At 38.2% G+C, this 18,936-nt stretch overlaps 1 protein-coding gene across 1 annotated transcript in view; it reads right to left on the bottom strand.

Annotated features, from left to right (window-relative positions):
* Positions 1-1,949: 1,949 nt before the first annotated feature.
* Positions 1,950-18,936, bottom strand: part of LOC131974318 (extracellular matrix organizing protein FRAS1-like) — a 33,409-nt gene continuing 16,422 nt past the window's right edge. The window contains exons 5-9 of the mRNA XM_059336576.1: positions 16,143-16,244; positions 12,347-12,538; positions 8,109-8,198; positions 4,786-4,933; positions 1,950-2,023 (exon numbers count right to left, since the gene is read on the bottom strand). Of these exons, the coding sequence (XP_059192559.1) occupies positions 1,950-2,023; positions 4,786-4,933; positions 8,109-8,198; positions 12,347-12,538; positions 16,143-16,244 (606 nt within the window). The remainder of the gene's footprint in view (positions 2,024-4,785; positions 4,934-8,108; positions 8,199-12,346; positions 12,539-16,142; positions 16,245-18,936) is intronic.

Below are 18,936 nucleotides of genomic sequence, written 5' to 3'. Positions count from 1 at the left end.
TTTATATGGTGGTTTCTATGGTGATTTATGTGGTGGTTTCTATGGTGGTTTCTATGGTTTCTATGGTGGTTTATATGGTGGTTTATATGGTGGTTTATATGGTGGTTTATATGGTGGTTTATATGGTTTCTATGGTGGTTTCTATGGAGGTTTATGTGGTTTCTATGGTGGTTTATATGGTGGTTTCTATGGTGGTTACTATGGTGGTTTATATGGTGGTTTCTATGGTGGTTTCTATGGTGGTTTATGTGGTGGTTTCTATGGTGGTTTCTATGGTGGTTTCTATGGTGGTTTCTATGGTGGTTTATGTGGTTTCTATGGTGGTTTCTATGGTGGTTTATGTGGTTTCTATGGTGGTTTATATGGTGGTTTCTATGGTGGTTTATGTGGTGGTTTCTATGGTGGTTTCCATGGTGGTTTCTATGGTGGTTTCTATGGTGGTTTATGTGGTTTCTATGGTGGTTTCTATGGTGGTTTATGTGGTTTCTATGGTGGTTTCTATGGTGGTTTATATGGTGGTTTCTATGGTGGTTTATATGGTGGTTTATATGGTGGTTTCTATGGTGGTATATGTGGTTTCTATGGTGGTTTCTATGGTGATTTATGTGGTGGTTTCTATGGTGGTTTCTATGGTGGTTTCTATGGTGGTTTCTATGGTGGTTTATGTGGTTTCTATGGTGGTTTCTATGGTGGTTTATGTGGTTTCTATGGTGGTTTCTATGGTGGTTTCTATGGTGATTTATGTGGTGGTTTCTATGGTGGTTTCTATGGTGGTTTCTATGGTGGTTTATGTGGTTTCTATGGTGGTTTATATGGTGGTTTATATGGTGGTTTCTATGGTGGTATATGTGGTTTCTATGGTGGTTTCTATGGTGATTTATGTGGTGGTTTCTATGGTGGTTTCTATGGTGGTTTATATGGTGGTTTCTATGGTGGTTACAAGGGGGGTTCTATGGTGGTTTCTATGGTGGTTTCTATGGTGGTTTATGTGGTGGTTTCTATGGTGGTTTATATGGTGGTTTATATGGTGGTTTATATGGTGGTTTCTATGGTGGTATATGTGGTTTCTATGGTGGTTTCTATGGTGATTTATGTGGTGGTTTCTATGGTGGTTTCTATGGTGGTTTCTATGGTGGTATATGTGGTTTCTATGGTGGTTTCTATGGTGGTTTCTATGGTGATTTATGTGGTGGTTTCTATGGTGGTTTCTATGGTGGTATATGTGGTTTCTATGGTGGTTTCTATGGTGATTTATGTGGTGGTTTCTATGGTGGTTTCTATGGTGGTTTATATGGTGGTTTCTATGGTGGTTGCTATGGTGGTTTCTATGGTGGTTTCTATGGTGGTTTATATGGTGGTTTATATGGTGGTTTCTACCATTGTGTCTTTTTTTGGTCATTTTGTGTCTTTTTTCTGTCATTTTGTTTCTTTTGTTTCTTTTTTTGGTCGTTTTGTGTCTTTTTTTAGTCATTTTGTGTCTTTTTCGGTCATTTTGTGTCTTTTTTTAGTCATTTTGTGTCTTTTTGTGTCTTTATTATTTTTAGCCCTTTAGTCCTGATCCAGTGTTTTAGTAGAATCTTTTATTTTTCCTATCAGGTTTTGTTCTTCCCTTTTGGAGCACTTTTTGTTTGCAGGAGTTTTATGTAATTATTTTTCCCCCTTGATAGTAATGTTAGTTCCCCTTATCTTAGATTAGGATTATCTATTTAGTTCATTAGTGTAGATAGATTCAGTGTTTTTCCTCCTTGGAGCGACTTTCCTCTGTTCGGTTCTATCCAGAGTCAGGTTCTTTGACTCTGAGAGGATTTCCTCTGTTGTATTTCTTGAATAAAGAATCATGTAAACTCCAGAGAGAAGAGCCTCAGACATGAGTGGGAGAGTCCCAGTCAACCTAAACCATCAGACTGCAGTAAAAGAGAGATTTCTCCATCCGTCTGGTGTTTCTGTCCTCAGGCTCCACCAGCCAACACAAAGACAAAGATCTCAGTGTCTGCTCCTCTGAGACGAGTCTCAACAGGAAACACTAATGGAGATAATGAAGAAGCTCTCAAAGACAATAAATGATTCCTGCTGTAAACCTCAGAGTGACATCACAGCCGCTGCTTCACCTCCCTGAAGATCAAAAATAAAGAAATAAAGTGATCCATCTGTGTGATTGACTGGAAACAGACCTAAGCTTAATGTCTCATATGGATAAACAGCCTAACAGCCACGTTGTTAAGATTTATGACGACTTATAATTAAGTTTGGCTGCATGAATGAATAATGACAGTTGGGAGAGGTTTCTATAAACGGACTGTTAGAGATGATAATAGTTTAATGAGCTCTGATTGGACGAGGCTGTTAACATTCACTCCCTCGACTCTCTTCTTGCTCTCTTTACTTTCTGCTGTTTGGAGCATTAAGCCCATTAAAGTGTGTGAGAGGTAAAACTCTGTTTATTCTCACTCTGATACTAATGAAGCAGCTGATAAAGTGAATCTCCTGCTGCTGCTGCTCCTCTGATGGTCTCAGCACAAACACTGCAAGTTTCATCTTTAATTCAACAGATTAACAAAACAACATTGGTTATTAATGATATCACCAGTTTGTTTCGTGGCTTTGTTTCCCATTTATTTCATGTCCAGCTGGTTTAGCTCCGCCTCCTCCTGGGAATCCACCTCACACACAGGTAGTTTATAACACGGACGGAAGCTTTATAACGAGTTCATAACAGGAAGATTTAGTGTAAAGTAGCAGTGAGGATGATTAGTAGAGCTGCAACAATTATTCTATTAACGGAACAATAAACAATTATTAAGTTAATCATCAATTATTTTACTAATCTAATAATTGGTTTGATCAGTTTTTTAAAGACAATAAGTCCAAATTCTCTGATTTCAGCTTCTTCAGTGTGAATATTTCTGGTTTCTTTGTTCCTTTTTCCTTTTTTTTTAGTCATTGTGTAGTGTTTCATTGTTACTGAAACTGAATTAACTCATTTATCATTTTACGTCTTTTACTGTTCTGGTTGAGCAGTTTTTCACCCTAAAACCTACAGACATTTTTTACAGTGTAGTATCTAGAATAGTATCTGATGATCTTGTTTCTGTCTGTGAGTCTTATAGACGCATCAAAGAGCGTTTCAGAAACAGGAAAAAGTTCTTGTAATTGTTTTAAAAACGCTTAATGTATAAATGGCATTCTAACAGGACTGAGGTTCAGCATTATAGTTCCACTCTATCATACTAAAAGCTGTTTTTTGCACTCATTAATTGTTAAATAGGCGTATATATATATATATATATATATATATATATATATATATATATATATATATATATATATATATATATATATATATATATATTGTGTCGGGGGAATGGGCCAACAAAGTGAAAGTCATGTTTTATCTCCTGTAACTCTGAGACTCCAGGGAGCAGAGGAGCAGCTCTCTGTTCACTAAATAACTTTTTTTAACTATTGTTCCATTCTGCACTTTCAAAACTGCTCCGGAAATATCTCCACTTCAAATGAAGCCGACTTTGTTTGAAAAATACAAAGAAAACAGGCCATCAAACAGGCAACAAGACTGGAAGCAGATCTCCACCAGCCCCTCCCCCCCCTCAGCCCACCTGATGAAGAACCTCAGGTAAATATGAACAAGAGCTAAATAAAGACCAGAACACAGCTGAGACCCCGTTCAGGGCTGCTACACTCTAAGAAATGTCTGTAGATTTTAGGGTGAAAAACTGCTAAACCATGACAGTAAAAGACGTAAAATGACCAAAAAAACATACAAAATGACCAAAAAAACACGTAAAATGACCAAAAAAAGACTCAAAATGACCAACAAAAAGACACAAAATGACCAAAAAAGACACAAAATGACCAAAAAAGACACAAAATGACCAAAAAAAAGACACATAATGACCAAAAAAGACACAAAATGACCAAAAAAGACACAAAATAACAAAAAAAAGACACAAAATGACCAAAAAAGACACAAAATAACAAAAAAAAAAGACACAAAATGACCAAAAAAAGACACAAAATGACCAACAAGAAGACACAAAATGACCAACAAAAAGACATAAAATGACCAAAAAAAGACACAAAGTGACCAAAGAAAAGACACAAAAGGACAAAAAAAAGATACAAAGTGACCAAAAAAAAACCAAAGTGACCAAAAAAAAGACACAAAATGACCAAAAAGAAGACACAAAATGACCAAAAAAAAGACACAAAATGACCAAAGAAAACGACACAAAATGACCAAAGAAAAAGACAAAATGACCAAAAAAAGACACAAAATGACCAAAAAAAGACACAAAATGACCCAAAAAAGACACAAAGTGACCAAAAAAAGACACAAAATGACAAACAAAAAGACACAAAATGACTGAAAAAAACTAAATTACTTAAAAAGACACAAAATGACCAAAAAATACACAGAATTACCAAGAAAGTAATTAAAGGGACCTTCCACACACAACAGGGTAAAGTGCCATTCATATAAAACTCACATTAAACTTTCATATCAAGGTGGGGGCCACAAAATATCATCACGAGGGCCACAATTGGCCCACGGGCCGCCAGTTTGAGACCCCTGGTATACACTGATCTTATGGATTGCATATTTTATTAATTACTGTAAAGGAGAATAAGGGTTCTTCTGTGTGTATTTTGACAGTCTCCTTGTAAATTATGTGGTGGATTCTGTTAACACACACACACACACACACACACAGACACACACACACACACACACACACACACACACACACGGCCAGCCTGTGTAGGTACCTGGGCCACACTGGGGGCAGCAGCGAGCCTCCTGGGGCAGCAGCAGGGTCCCCGGGGGGCAGGTAGGGCAGGAGCGCAGGTAACAGGTCACCTGGGCGTCCCGACACTCACAGTCCTGACAGCTGCTGGGACTCCAGCGGGACAGGTCCTGGAAGGACCGAGGAGACGTTATTAGAGCTGGAGACAGACGGGTAAATATATTCACAGGAGACGATGGAACTGAAGAACTGAGAACCAATCAGGAAGCTGCAGAACAAACCATCAGCTGATCAGCTGATCAGAACAAACCTGACGGCCAGTCACGACTTCTGGGGACGTTCTCACAGCACAATGTTTCTGACTGAGGTCCCCGGAGGACAGAAAGTCCTCACTCACAAAGAAAAAACATATTGTGGGGATGCCACCTGGATGGGGGGGGGGGGGGTTTGCAACTTTTGTAAGAAATGTTTTAACAATGATGTTGATGTTTTCAATATGAAAAAATCATAAATAAAGTTGTAAAAAAAAAAAAAAAAAAAAAAAAAAAAAAAAACATATTTATTGATATTATTTTATTACCAGTCTCCAGTTCTCCCTTTTTCTAGTTTCTCTATTTTTGCTTTGATTGTATTTGTCTATTTAATTGTATATATGTGTGTGTGTATGTATGTATATACATATATATACTCTTTATCTGTGTTTTTCATTTAATCAATTCATAATTCATTCTTATGAACCTCTTAATGTATAAATCTGAACTCTTGTTTCTTCTGTCAGAGATATGAACACAGCTGAGATTTATTGGGTTTATTTTTGTCTCCAAACTCTCAAAAGCCAAAGAGATAAAGTGAATAATGCAAACTGTGATTTGTTTTTGACTTGTGAACTGAAGTTGTGACTCTTTAAATCTCCTCCACCCTAAAACTAAGCCCTTCTTTTCTGTTGCTAACATTTATTCACCAATGGTCTGATAACATCAACGTTCACCTAAAGGTCAATGGAGGAAAATGGTTCAATTCAATAAAGGTAAAGTCTGATCATGTCAAATTATTCTGCAAAAACACGCGAAAAAATCCCGCCAATGTTACCCTATGGAGAGGCTAGAGTGGATGACATTGTCGCTAGAGTGCAATGAGTGAAATTTGTCAAAAAATACGTTTGGAAACTGCTCGAGGCAGCAGATACACTCTACAGAAATAATTTATAGATAGAAACAGTTAAATGTGTCTTCTCCCTCACATTGGGGTGGTTACAATTATTAACTTTATTGAACTCTCGATATAGTAACAATAACACCTGCTTTATTATCGTACAGGACTTCCTCCTCTTTCCATTTTGAAAACCCCTCATCTCCAAACAAACAGTTCCTGCTGTGGTTCCTCTAGTTACAGCAGTAATAATCTAATAATCTAGTCACTGAGCTGCTTTAACCTTCCAGACCAAACACCTGAGAGGAGAAACAGAATAAGTATTCAGCCTCCATCTTTGTTTGCTAGTAGTGGGATGACTCCCTGAGGAGGATAATAACTCTCTCTCTCTGAGCTCGGCCTTGGCTCAGCGTCCTGCTGCATTTAATGAGTCCTCCTCGGCTACAAACGTAGAAAAATTAAAGCCTTTGATTGTTGGCCTCCAGGACTGTGAATAATGAATGAGAGGAGAGTTTATTGTTCCAGGCTGAACAGCCCAAATAACCTGATAGATCACATTTACTCACTGCAACGTTGTTTGTTATTGGGTCAACGTATACGCTGATGATGAACCTTCGTATTGGACATTAATAACATTCCTATTGAACAAGTTCATGATACTAAACTTTTAGGCACAACTGTTGATCAACATATTGATTATATTCATTCATGTTGTTTGTATTTTAAGTTCTTGATCTTAATTGTGTTATAAAGTACGTTGGTACCTGGTTTTTTAAAAGGATTCTATAAATAAAGTTTATTACTATAATTAACGTGATTTTTGATGCCAAATGCTTCAATTGTAACACATAGTGGTGCAATCATTCTGCAAACAACTGGGAGAAACAAATGCAATATTAATGTGGCAACAAATGGCTTTTAGTGGAACTGAATATAATAAACATTTTTATGGAACCAAGAAAAAGCACAAACAGCGAGAGTTTATTGTTCCAGGCTGAACAGCCCAAATAACCTGATAGACCACATTTACTCACTGCAACGTTGTTTGTTATTGGGTCAACGTATACGCTGATGATGAACCTTCCTTCGTATTGGACATTAATAACATTCCTGTTGAACAAGTTTATGATACTAAACTTTTAGGCACAACTGTTGATCAACATATTGATTATATTGTTGACAAAAAGGGAAGAGGGTCGTAACGGTAAAAAGAGTTTAAAAAATATAACCCAAGATATCGTCAAGCAAGTTATAAACACATTAGTTCTGTTACAACTAGATTATTGTTTTCTGATTTCTAGTCTCGTGCTTCAATGAAAGATAAATTGCAAGTTGCCCAAAATAAAGCAGCACATTGTGTCTTACAGAGTTACTTTAGAACAAATGTGACACATGATGAGCAACCTGGTTGGCCAACTATCACTGGAAGAAGCTCCTATGTTTGGTTTCTCAGGAATATCATTAATATAAATAAGTCTCCAAACTCTTTGGATTGTCTTTTCTAACGTTCTCTCTACTGAAGGTTTACTTTATAAATACTAACATGTTAAAGAAATCGTTCTGGATGGAACTCCTTCCACTTTATGTCGTATTAATAGATCCAAAGAGAAGTTTACATGTTTAAAAACAGTTTCTCTTCATGTTGCAGCAGTAACTAAACTATACGGTGAACAACGGTCATCTATAAACAATCTTTCTATCCTGCCAGACGCTTTCTCTTTTCCTTTATTGACCTTTTATTTATTTATTGGTATCTGTTTGTATGTTATTCTGGTGTTTGTATGTTGTGTATTGACTCTTAATTGTACTGTACAAGTGTTGCGTCATGTCTTGTGGTTCATGTTTGTTTGACTGTATTGACGGTTGTTGTTGTTGTTGTTGACCTCGGAGAATGGACAGTTTGACTTAATGTTTGGACTCCAGGAAGAATAGCTATGCTAATGCTAAGCTAATGTGCTGGTGCTAATGGAGATCCAATAAATAAATAAACGTTCATTCTGTCTGTTTGTGTTTGTGTATTTATAAACAGCTTCGTGTTGTTTTCTTCTTCTTCTCTCTTTACTTCTGAGAACGTTGAGTTAACAGAAGCCCCGCGGAGCCTTTAACTCACCCACACACCTCACATTCTGCGCCTGATTTAGCTATTTTGCTCTCATATTCACAAGCAAACACACTCAAAGTAAAATAAAAAGGTACCTTGTAGGATTTCCCCTGATACGAGCAGGAAGGTTTGACAGAAGAACACTCGGGGCAGCACTTCCCCGGCAGCTCAACCAGCTCAGATCCCTGAAAAACACAACAAATACAGATTTAAAACCAGAAAAATACAACAAATACAGGTTTAAAACCTGAAAAATACAACAAATATAGGTTTAAAACATGGAAAATACAACAAATATAGATTTAAAACCTGAAAAATACAACAAATACAGATTTAAAACCTGAAAAATGAAACAAATACAGATTTAAAACCTGAAAAATGAAACAAATATAGATTTAAAACCTGACATTAAAATGAACAAGAAACTGAAGAAAACAAGGAGGTCTGACATGTTTTTCCATGTCTGTGGATCATAATTATCATGTTTATATGTATGTTTTAAACAGCTCCACCAGTGGATGGAAACCTTCTATCTGTATCTGAATGGTGTAAAAACTGACAGTCTGTCTGTTGGCTTTTAAAACCTTTAGCTGCAATCTGCTGAGCTCATCAGAGTCTCTAAATGTGGTTATGAGCTCTAAAACACCTCTAATGTGATTTAGTCCTCAACCACCTCCTCTAACTGGACCCCAGAGCCTCCTCACACCATTACACCCTCTTCACCTCCTCCTCTTCACCTGCTCCTCTTCACCTCCTCACAGGAGGAAACCTGCCTGACTCCACACTGTAAAAAATGTGAGTCTAAAAACCAGATAAAACACAGAATCTAAACAAAAAACTCTGAAAAAAAGATGTAAAAAGACACGAAATGACCAAAAAAATACACAAAAACAAAACAAAAAGATGTAAAATCACCAAAAAAGTTATACACTGAGATATAGAGACACATAATTAGTTATTTTGAGAAAAATAAACTTAATCATTCAACATGATTAGACACAAAAAAAAGGTCTAAAAACCAGATGAAATAGTAAATCTGCTGCTGCATGGACAGATAATTAATAATTATTCTGGTTTTAACTGGTTTTATGTGGATTTATTCTGGTTTTATGTGATTTTATTTTGTTTTTAACTGGTTTTATTCTGGTTTTAACTGGTTTTATTCTGGTTTTAACTTGTTTTATTCTGGTTTTATGTGGTTTTATTCTGTTTTTAACTGGTTTTATTCTGGTTCTATTTGGTTTTATTCTGGTTTATGTGGTTTTATTCTGGTTTTCACTGGTTTTATTCTGGTTTTAACTGGTTTAATTCTGGTTTTATGTGGTTTTATTCTGGTTTTATTTGGCTTTATTCTGGTTTTATTTGGTTTTATTCCGGTTTTATGTCGTTTTATTCTGGTTTTATGTGGTTTTAACTGGTTTTAATCTGGTTTTAACTGGTTTTATTTTTTAATAAGAGTTACTACTTATTTTAAGTGTTCAACATGCTTATTTCTAGTTTAATAATCTTAATCTAATAAATCTTGTCAAGGTAAATTATCTGTCCATGCAGCAAGATCATTTCCCTCAGATTTACTGTTTGATCTGGTTTTAAAACACCTTTTTACAGTGTGGAGTCCGGCAGGTTTCCTCCTGTGAGGAGGTGAAGAGGAGGAGGTGATCTTCTAACAGAATGACCTCCAGCCTCCAGTTATTCTCCTTACAGCTAATGACACTTAGCAGCTGTAATTATCACCCTGCAGCATGATTAATGAGGGCTCGTTTCATCATGGCAGGGCTTATTACAGTAATATTATTAAATCGGCCTGACGGAGAAATATTGTACGAGGTGTTGAGCTCCAAGTGGCTCACTGTCAGGAGATAAAAACTAATAACCTGAACACATGCTTGTTTACTTTGTCTCAATAAAAAAAACCCGTCTGACGTCCCTAACTGGGCCTCAGCACCTCTTCAACCACCCTGTCCTCTTTATTTGTCGTGGGGATAGTTTTTATTGAGTTTAAAGCTGTCAGGCATTAAATAAAACATGGTTTACATTGGTGGAAACCAAAGCTTCATTAAACATTCCCCTCAGTAGTAATGTTCTGGAGCTGTTCCAAGATATCAAATAAATCTTTCAGACTCCATCAAATATCTCACATAGACCTGTTAACGTAGATCCATTGGTGGCGGTTCTAGGAATTATTGATCCAAGCCTGAAGAAAAGCAACATGGAACTCAGTCTGGTTCGTTTGTCAGCCGACTTTAACAAAGACTGATATTAATTAACTGGAAACAAAAGGCAGCAAAGTTATTCAAATCTTCTGACGGATGTTATGAGACATTTAGAGCTGGAGGGAATCAGATTCTGACTGAAAAATCAGGAAACAAAGTTCTATAGAATTTGGTAACATTTATTGATTATTTTAACCAGAACACAGTTATAGAAGTGCTCTTAATAGAAGGAAACAACTTTTATTTATTTGTTTTATTTATGTATTTATTTTCCTGTCTCTCTTTATTTTATTTTTTTTTTTATATATATATATATTATAATATATATTATATTATAATTTTTTATTTTTTTATATTTATATATTTTATATATATATATATATATATATATATATATATTATATCCATATGTATATTATTATATTATGTATATATATTTATATATATATATATATATATATATATATATATATATATATATATATATATATATATATATATATATATATATAATCATTTATTTTATTTATCTCCTACAGCTCTCTACTTTTCATTTTGAGATCCAAATATGTGAATTCACCTTAAATAACCTTTTCATGTTAAGGTGTTCTGTATGATGCATGATATGTTTTATGTTCAAAATGAGGAAAATCAATAAAAGGAGTTTAAAATAATAAAAACAGCTGTGTTATGTGTGACTCTATGGAGTCTTCTAGTGCTGGAATCACACAGGAAGTCTTGTTATTTCTGCTGCAGATCATTACAGCCTCGTCTTGTCTTTCCATTTCCTCGGTCTCCACTCAGTGAATTATCTGAGATGGAAGCAGCAGACCCTGTAACCTCCAGTAATCATCCAATCGTCCCGTTTCAGCCAATAATCTCCTCTGGAGACTCACATCAGAGCTGCTGAACGGCTGCTTTCACCTGCAGGAAGTGACAGAACGCTGACCACAGTCCACTTCTTCTATTAAGGCTTTAGTGGCTGTTTGGAGGCAGGAAATGGGATTTCTGTCTGCTGACATGTGGCCAGAGAACTCAGGTAGAAAGAGTTAGAGCAGGAAGAACTCAGGTAGAAAGAGTTAGAGCAGGAAGAACTCAGGTAGAAAGAGCTAGAGCAGGAAGAACTCAGGTAGAAAGAGTTAGAGCAGGAAGAACTCAGGTAGAAAGAGTTAGAGCAGGAAGAACTCAGGTAGAAAGAGTTAGAGCAGGAAGAACTCAGGTAGGAAGAGTTAGAGCAGGAAGAACTCAGGTAGAAAGAGTTAGAGCAGGAAGAACTCAGGTAGAAAGAGTTAGAGCAGGAAGAACTCAGGTAGAAAGAGTTAGAGCAGGAAGAACTCAGGTAGGAAGAGTTAGAGCAGGAAGAACTCAGGTAGAAAGAGTTAGAGCAGGAAGAACTCAGGTAGAAAGAGTTAGAGCAGGAAGAACTCAGGTAGAAAGAGTTAGAGCAGGAAGAACTCAGGTAGAAAGAGTTAGAGCAGGAAGAACTCAGGTAGGAAGAGTTAGAGCAGGAAAGAACTCAGGTAGAAAGAGTTAGAGCAGGAAGAACTCAGGTAGAAAGAGTTAGAGCAGTTAAGAAGAGCCTCCGGCCCCTGCGGCTCGTTAAAAAGAGCCTCCAGCCCCCGCGGCTCGTTAAGAAGAGCCTCCGGCCCCTGCGGCTCGTTAAGAAGAGCCTCCGGCCCCCGCGGCTCGTTAAGAAGAGCCTCCGGCCCCCGCGGCTCGTTAAGAAGAGCCTCCAGCCCCCGCGGCTCGTTAAAAAGAGCCTCCAGCCCCCGCGGTTCGTTAAGAAGAGCCTCCGGCCCCTGTGGCTCGTTAAGAAGAGCCTCTGGTCCCTGCGGCTCGTTAAGAAGAGCCTCCAGCCCCTGCGGCTCCGTTTCGGCGAGTGAGACCCGCCTCATTCTGGGTATCGGACTGTAGATGAAACAGCCTTAATGGGTCTTTATCTTGTTAAATGAACGTTTAATAAAAGTAAATAAATAAAACATTGTACTTTAGTCCAGCGCTGGAGTAGATCTACTCAGTCAGGTTCCACCAGTGGTAAACAGGAGACAGAACACATTCAGTTTGAGCCACAGTTGAGTCTAGACTCATTCTTTTTAACAAAAAGGAATAAAGGAACTCACCTGTGGGCACTGAACTCGTCCACACTGGGCGGTCTGGCAGACCACCTGACCTCGGCTGCAGGAACAGAACTCACAGCCGGTGGCGTTCCACAGGTCTCCATGGTAACGCACGGCGCCCTCGTACAGGCAGCTCCCCTTGGTGGCGGCGCATTCATCACAGCACTGACCGGCTCGCCTCACTCTGCTCTGACCCTGGACAGGAAGCAGAACGTTAGCTTTCAGTTCAACGGAGGAAAATAACTGAGAGACGAGACGAAGAACACCTGAAGAGTTCAGAGAAACGCTGGTTAGTTAGTTTGTGTTTCAGCAGGCAGAGATAAGAGAGAGTCCTGCATTATTAAAGGGAACACACCAAGCAGTTTACACCACACCACTTTATTTTATTTGGTTTGAGATGTAGCGATGCTGCAGATGTTCCTCCTCCACCTCTGAGGCTCTGAGACTCTCTATCTCATGGAGACACTTTCTGCTACCAGAGGAAACTTTCCTGCAGCAATGTGTTCAAAGTGTTTCTCTCTATTAACTCTGTTTAGTCTTTTAACTCTATTTCCTCCATGTCTGACTCCTTCCATCCTGCCTGGATTCACCACTAAAACAGGTTTAAATACCATGTTGGTATATTTTTCACCTATATGACCTGATAATAATAATAATTGATTTTTTACTCTGACTTACTGGATCAACATTTAGAACCAAAAAGAAACAAAGAGAAAGATGTCCGACTCTATTTTATTTGTGTCTTGTGTATAGAGTAACAATTTTGGTCATTTTGTGTGTTTGTTAGTCATTTTGTGTCTTTTGTTGAGTCTTTTTTAGTTATTTTGTGTCTTTTTTTGGTCATTTTGTGTCTTTTTTTAGTCATTTTGTGTCTTTTTGGTCATTTTGTGTCTTTTTGTCTCTTTTTTGGTCATTTCGTGTCTTTTGTTGTCTTTTTAGTTATTTTGTGTCTTTTTTTTGGTCATTTTGTGTCTTTTTTGGTCATTTTGTGTCTTTTTTAGTCCTTTAGTCCAACATAAAATGTGATTTTGAATCTTTTTTTAACTTTCAAAACACTATCATGCTCTATAAAGAATTTTAAATGTGTCAAATGTGACCAAAGGTGTCAAATCTACCATATAAGAGGGTTCCATCCAGTTCTATCATTTGATACTAAATATATTTGAGCTTGTCTCTGAACAGACCACTTTATTTTATTTTATTTTATTTAACAGAGTCTAGAGGAGGAGATGTAGCGATGCTGCAGATGTTCCTCCTCCACCTCTGAGGCTCTGAGACTCTCTATCTCATGGAGACACTTTCTGCTACCAGAGGAAACTTCCATTCTTCCCTCTGTGAGCTGCAGCAATGTGTTCAAAGTGTTTCCATGTATTAGCAGAACAGAGCAGGTAGTTATTAGCTCAGCCTTTCCTCCTTATATCTGCTTATTTCAGACGCCCAGAGTCCTCTGGGATCGTCTCTCTGCAGCGCTCCATCCTCACTCTGTCTGCTATCATGAGAAAAGGGAACGGGCTGAAAACACTTTTACTTGAAGTTTTAGGTAAAGTTTGAAAAAAAAAAAAAAAAGACCCCAGAAACTTTGAGTGAAAGAGCAAAGTGCTTCAAAAAGGTTTCCAGTGGCTGCAGAGAAACAGCAGGAAGCCTGATAACTGCTCCTCCAAGCAGCTTTTTCTTCTTTATAGCTTTCATAAAAGCATAAAAGCTCCAACTCAAAGCTCCTGATTAGTTTGTGTGTGCAGGAATTCCATAGAAATAGTTTGAACTGGCTGCTGTTTACAATACAGACCTGAAATTATCAATATAAAGTTGGACGATTGTATTTTATCACTTTTATGACATGTTGTTGTTCTGTTTGGGTTTTCTGCTGCTTTTCTGCAAAAAGTTAGCAACATTCCCAATAAAATAACTGTAACAACAATGAACTGATCGACCAATGAGACACACTGTTGCATTCACGCTCATTAATTACCAAGTGTTTTATTTTGTGTTCTGGTCTCGTTATTTCCTGTTTTATTTTGAAATAGTAAATCTCCTCTCGTTTCAGGTCAGCGGCCCCCGCGGCTTGTTAAGAAGAGCCTCCGGCCCCCTGCTGCTCATTAAGAAGAGCCTCCGGCCCCCACGACTCGTTAAGAAGAGCCTCCGGCCCCCGCGGCTCGTTATGAAGAGCCTCCGGCCCCCGCAGCTCGTTTAGAAAAGCCTCCGGCCCCCGCGGCTCGTTAAGAAGAGCCTCCGGCCCCCGTGGCTCGTTAAGAAGAGCCTCCGGCCCCCGCGGCTCGTTAAGGAGAGTAAGAACGAGTCTCTAAAAGTCTCCAATAACACCAGAAAAAGTCGCTGGATTTGTCTCCATTCACTTTTTTGAAAAATAGTCTCTAAGGGGGTCTGAAAAGTTGCTAAATATAGCAACAAAGTCACTAAGTTGCCAACAGTGCTTCACCAGCTTTTACAAACGGCGCGTGTTGTTGTGGCGTCCAGTACTACGTCACATCCTGCTTAGCGTTCTATCCAATCAGCAACCAGGCCGTTTCCAGGGGAGAAACACGGCCCCGCCCCCTGGTGGTTGGTGGACTACTGGTGTAGAAAGTGTTGGTTAGATCTGCAGGAGAGACGCATTTTAAAATGGAAATATCACCGACCATCAGGTTAATTTAATCGTGGCGGCCGAAATCGTGATCACAATTAAAATGTGATTAATTGTGCAGCCCTAGTGAAAACACCCTGAGATGATCAAAGTAAGGCTAATTACTTATTAAAGTAAGTCTAATTAAGCCTTTCTGTTACATCAGACTGACTTAATTGGAGGTAGGACTGTTAGCCTCCTCTCTAAAGCCTGAGGTCAGAGCTATGTTTCAGTAAGTTAACCTTCACATGTTGTGTTAACAGCAGAGAAACACCCATTAAAAAAACCCAACTGACTAAAGACAGGGAGACCGGAGGAGCTTTACTGCTAAATAATTTGCAGACTTTAGGAATTGAACCTGCAATACATAATTTAGAGAAAGTCGTTGCTGCCTTTAGTTGGAGCAGAGATGATTATTGCAACAGTTTCTGGCCAACAAGGCGACTAAACAGCAGCAGCAGCTCATAGAAAGACAGAAACGTGTTGCAGAGCTTCAGCAACACTCGGAGGAACCAACAACACCTTCACCGTCAGAGCAGCTCTGGGCTGGTGTTCTTCATTGGTTCTTCCAACAGGAACCAGCAGCACCAGTCCTGGTGAAACCTTCTCATGACTGAGAGTTTAAAGTGTTGGCTGACTGGATAAATTACTTTCAGGCTTCAGGCTAAAATACACTTTGATACACTTAAAGAATATAAAGTCAGCTGGCCCTTTAGATCTTCACTCAGCACTTCATGGGGATGTTTTAGCCTCTGTGATCTGATCTTAGAATATAAAATCAACTTTCATCCATTAAAATCAAAACATGAAACTTGTGCATCAGATTCTTCCTGAATCCATTTCTGGATTTATGACTTTATGAGCTTTAACTGCTCGATGACTTCACTTCCTTTGTCTAAATAAGACTCTGTTTAATCTTTTATATGACCTCACTTGTCTCTTATATTGGCATGAGTGTGTTGTTGTCTGTGTGTACTTGTTGTTGATGTTTGTGTTTGTGTTTTATAGTCGACTCGGACATGAAGAACGAACGAGAGCAGAGAGAGGAGCCGCTAGCTGCAATTAGCATACAATTAGCAATGAAATGTCAGCCTGTCTGTCTCTCTGTGTGTGTGTGTGTGTGTGTGTGTGTGTGTGTGTGTGTGTGTGTGTGTGTGTGTGTGTATGTGTGTGTGTACTCACCTTGTCACAGGTGACAGGCCGACAGGTGTGTGTGTGACATTTAGACTGACCGCGGTCACACACACACGTGGTGCAGGAATCCTTCTGCCACTGGTCACCATGCTGCAGAAACACACACACACACTGATTATACACATCTACACATCTACACACACATTCACACACACACACACACACACACACACACACCAGCTCTCAAATGTCAACATGATTCTTCAGAGCTTCAAACGTTTCTAGAAACAGAAAAAAGGAGGTAAAGAAGTGAAGATGAAGGTGAAGAAGTGAGCTGTAAGGAAGGCTGAGCATCAGTGGAGGTAACACACACACACACACACACACACACACACACACACACACACACACACACACCTGCAGGGAGCTTCCCCTGTCTATAATTAGAGACATTCTGCTCCACCTGATCAATTAGTCAAAGAATCTCTCACACAATTAGTCAATCAGTTAATTAGCCGTTTGAAAAGACAACAAATGTCTGGAACGTCTGATAATCAGCTGTTGGAGGAATTAAAAACCTGGAGATGTGAAAAAGCATCTAAAGGAGATCACTGAGCTCCTGGTTTTATATTTAGGGCCTCGGGGCAATCTCCCCAGCACTGGTCCATACTGGTCCCATCCAGCAATATCTGCAGGGACCAGTGCTGCACTACTGTTATACTGTGGATTTCTTCTTCTTCCTCTTCCGGACGCAATTTCGTCCCGCTACTAGTCCTACAACTTGAAGAGTTGCAGGACAAATTATATATCAAAACGTGCGGTTTGGTCGGGATCGGTGTGCTATTACTTTTCTCTACAGAATACGAATTTTTCGCAACGTAACTCGTGGAAAACTGCCCAAAATTTTGCATTGAAATGAATGGGACGGCTGAAAAAAAATGAGTGAAAAAGAACAATAATTGGAGATTTTTAAACGTCTACTTCTCCGGCATAATTTCACCTAGAGACTCCATTTAGGGAGAGAAGAAATTGTCAAAAAATAAATTTTAAAACTGCGCTCCAGACCGCAAATTCCACTCTACAGAAATAATTTATACATAGAAACGTAGGAAAATTAGTCTTCTCCCTCACAATCCTCTGGTAAAGCTGTCAGAGTTATAGTTTGGGCGTAGGACGCACAGATGATCCACCAACACCACCAACAGCCTCATTGGCTCCCATATTAAAAACGCAGGAAGATTTCTGAAAAAGGGAGATGGAACAGTTTTTTACGATCGCTCTAACAAAGCTATTTTTTCATTTTTCTTTAAAAAAAACATATGCAGACGTTCAGGAAGAACTCAGGACGCTCAAAGTGAAGTCGGATCAATGATAGGTATTATGGTTTTGCCAATAATGCTTTCTGTTCGAGGCCAGAGATTCCAGTCGGTCCACCTCTGCTGTCACTGTTCAGGAACATCTGAAGTCAACATGTTATCAGCTGCTCGTCATCAGACAATCAGAGCTTTTAAAAGAGCTTCATTCTGTGTTTTTACTGGTTTTATTTCCCTGATATCATCTGATCTGATCTTTAGGATCTCTCCAAACTCTGTCTTTTGTTATTTGTTTGGATCCAAAGACCCTCATTACAGTTTAAATGAGTGTTTTTCAGTGTAAACTGTCAGTCTAACTTCATGTTTAGATGGAAACGCTGTTGACATCAGTTACATGTAGTCCAGATTTACAGCTTTGCATATTTCAAACTAATTTAGCCCAGTTTCTCTGCTCTGAGAATCATCAAATGAAATGAAATGTTGAAAGGATCCATAAATGAACATGAACAGAGTAACATCTTCCCTCACCAGGACTCTAAAGTAAACCAGATCCTCGTCTGATGTCTTTTAAATATATAATATATATATATATATATATATATATATATATATATATATAATTAATATATAATCTGTTTCAATCTGGGGTCAACTTCCTGCAGCTGTCAGATTAAATCCTAACTTCTTCTTCCTCTGTCGGCTTAAACTGCTCCATTAAATATTGACTGAAGCACGGAGAGAGCAAATTAATTCATTATTTGACAAGAAAGACGTTTTTTCACTGATATAACATTTATTAGAGCCGTTTATCAAAGAGATGAAAAGCCCAGCGGAGCTCTCTGTAGATCTCTGAGCATCACTAACCTGCACAAGATAGATATGAATTAAGATGTCAGTGATTTATAAGAAGCTGCAGCAGACTGAAACTCACTTTCTGGTTCAGAAAGAGTTCAAACAGCTTCGTTCTCACCTGAGAAAACACCTGATCTAAAGAAAGTAACACCTGATCTAAAGAAAATAACACCTGATCTAAAGAAAATAACACTTGATCTAAAGAAAATAACACCTGATCTAAAGAAAACATCTAAAGAAAACATCTGATCTAAAGAAAACACCTGATCTAAAGAAAACATCTAAAGAAAAACACCTGATCTAAAGAAAACATCTAAAGAAAAACACCTGATCTAAAGAAAATAACACCTGATCTAAAGAAAAAAAACACCTGATCTAAAGAAAAACACCTGATCTAAAGAAAAACACCTGATCTAAAGAAAACACCTGATCTAAAGAAAACATCTAAAGGAAAACACCTGATCTAAAGAAAAACATCTGATCTAAAGAAAAACATCTAAAGAAAAACACCTGATCTAAAGAAAAACATCTAAAGAAAAACACCTGATCTAAAGAAAAAAAAACACCTGATCTAAAGAAAAAAAACACCTGATCTAAAGAAAAACACCTGATCTAAAGAAAAACACCTGATCTAAAGAAAACACCTGATCTAAAGAAAAACACCTGATCTAAAGAAA

This window comes from Centropristis striata, chromosome 7, assembly GCF_030273125.1.
Source record: "Centropristis striata isolate RG_2023a ecotype Rhode Island chromosome 7, C.striata_1.0, whole genome shotgun sequence".
Lineage (NCBI taxonomy): Eukaryota > Metazoa > Chordata > Actinopteri > Perciformes > Serranidae > Centropristis > Centropristis striata.
The sequence above is the reverse complement of the archived record's forward strand: the minus strand, read 5'-3'. Positions and strand labels throughout refer to the sequence as shown.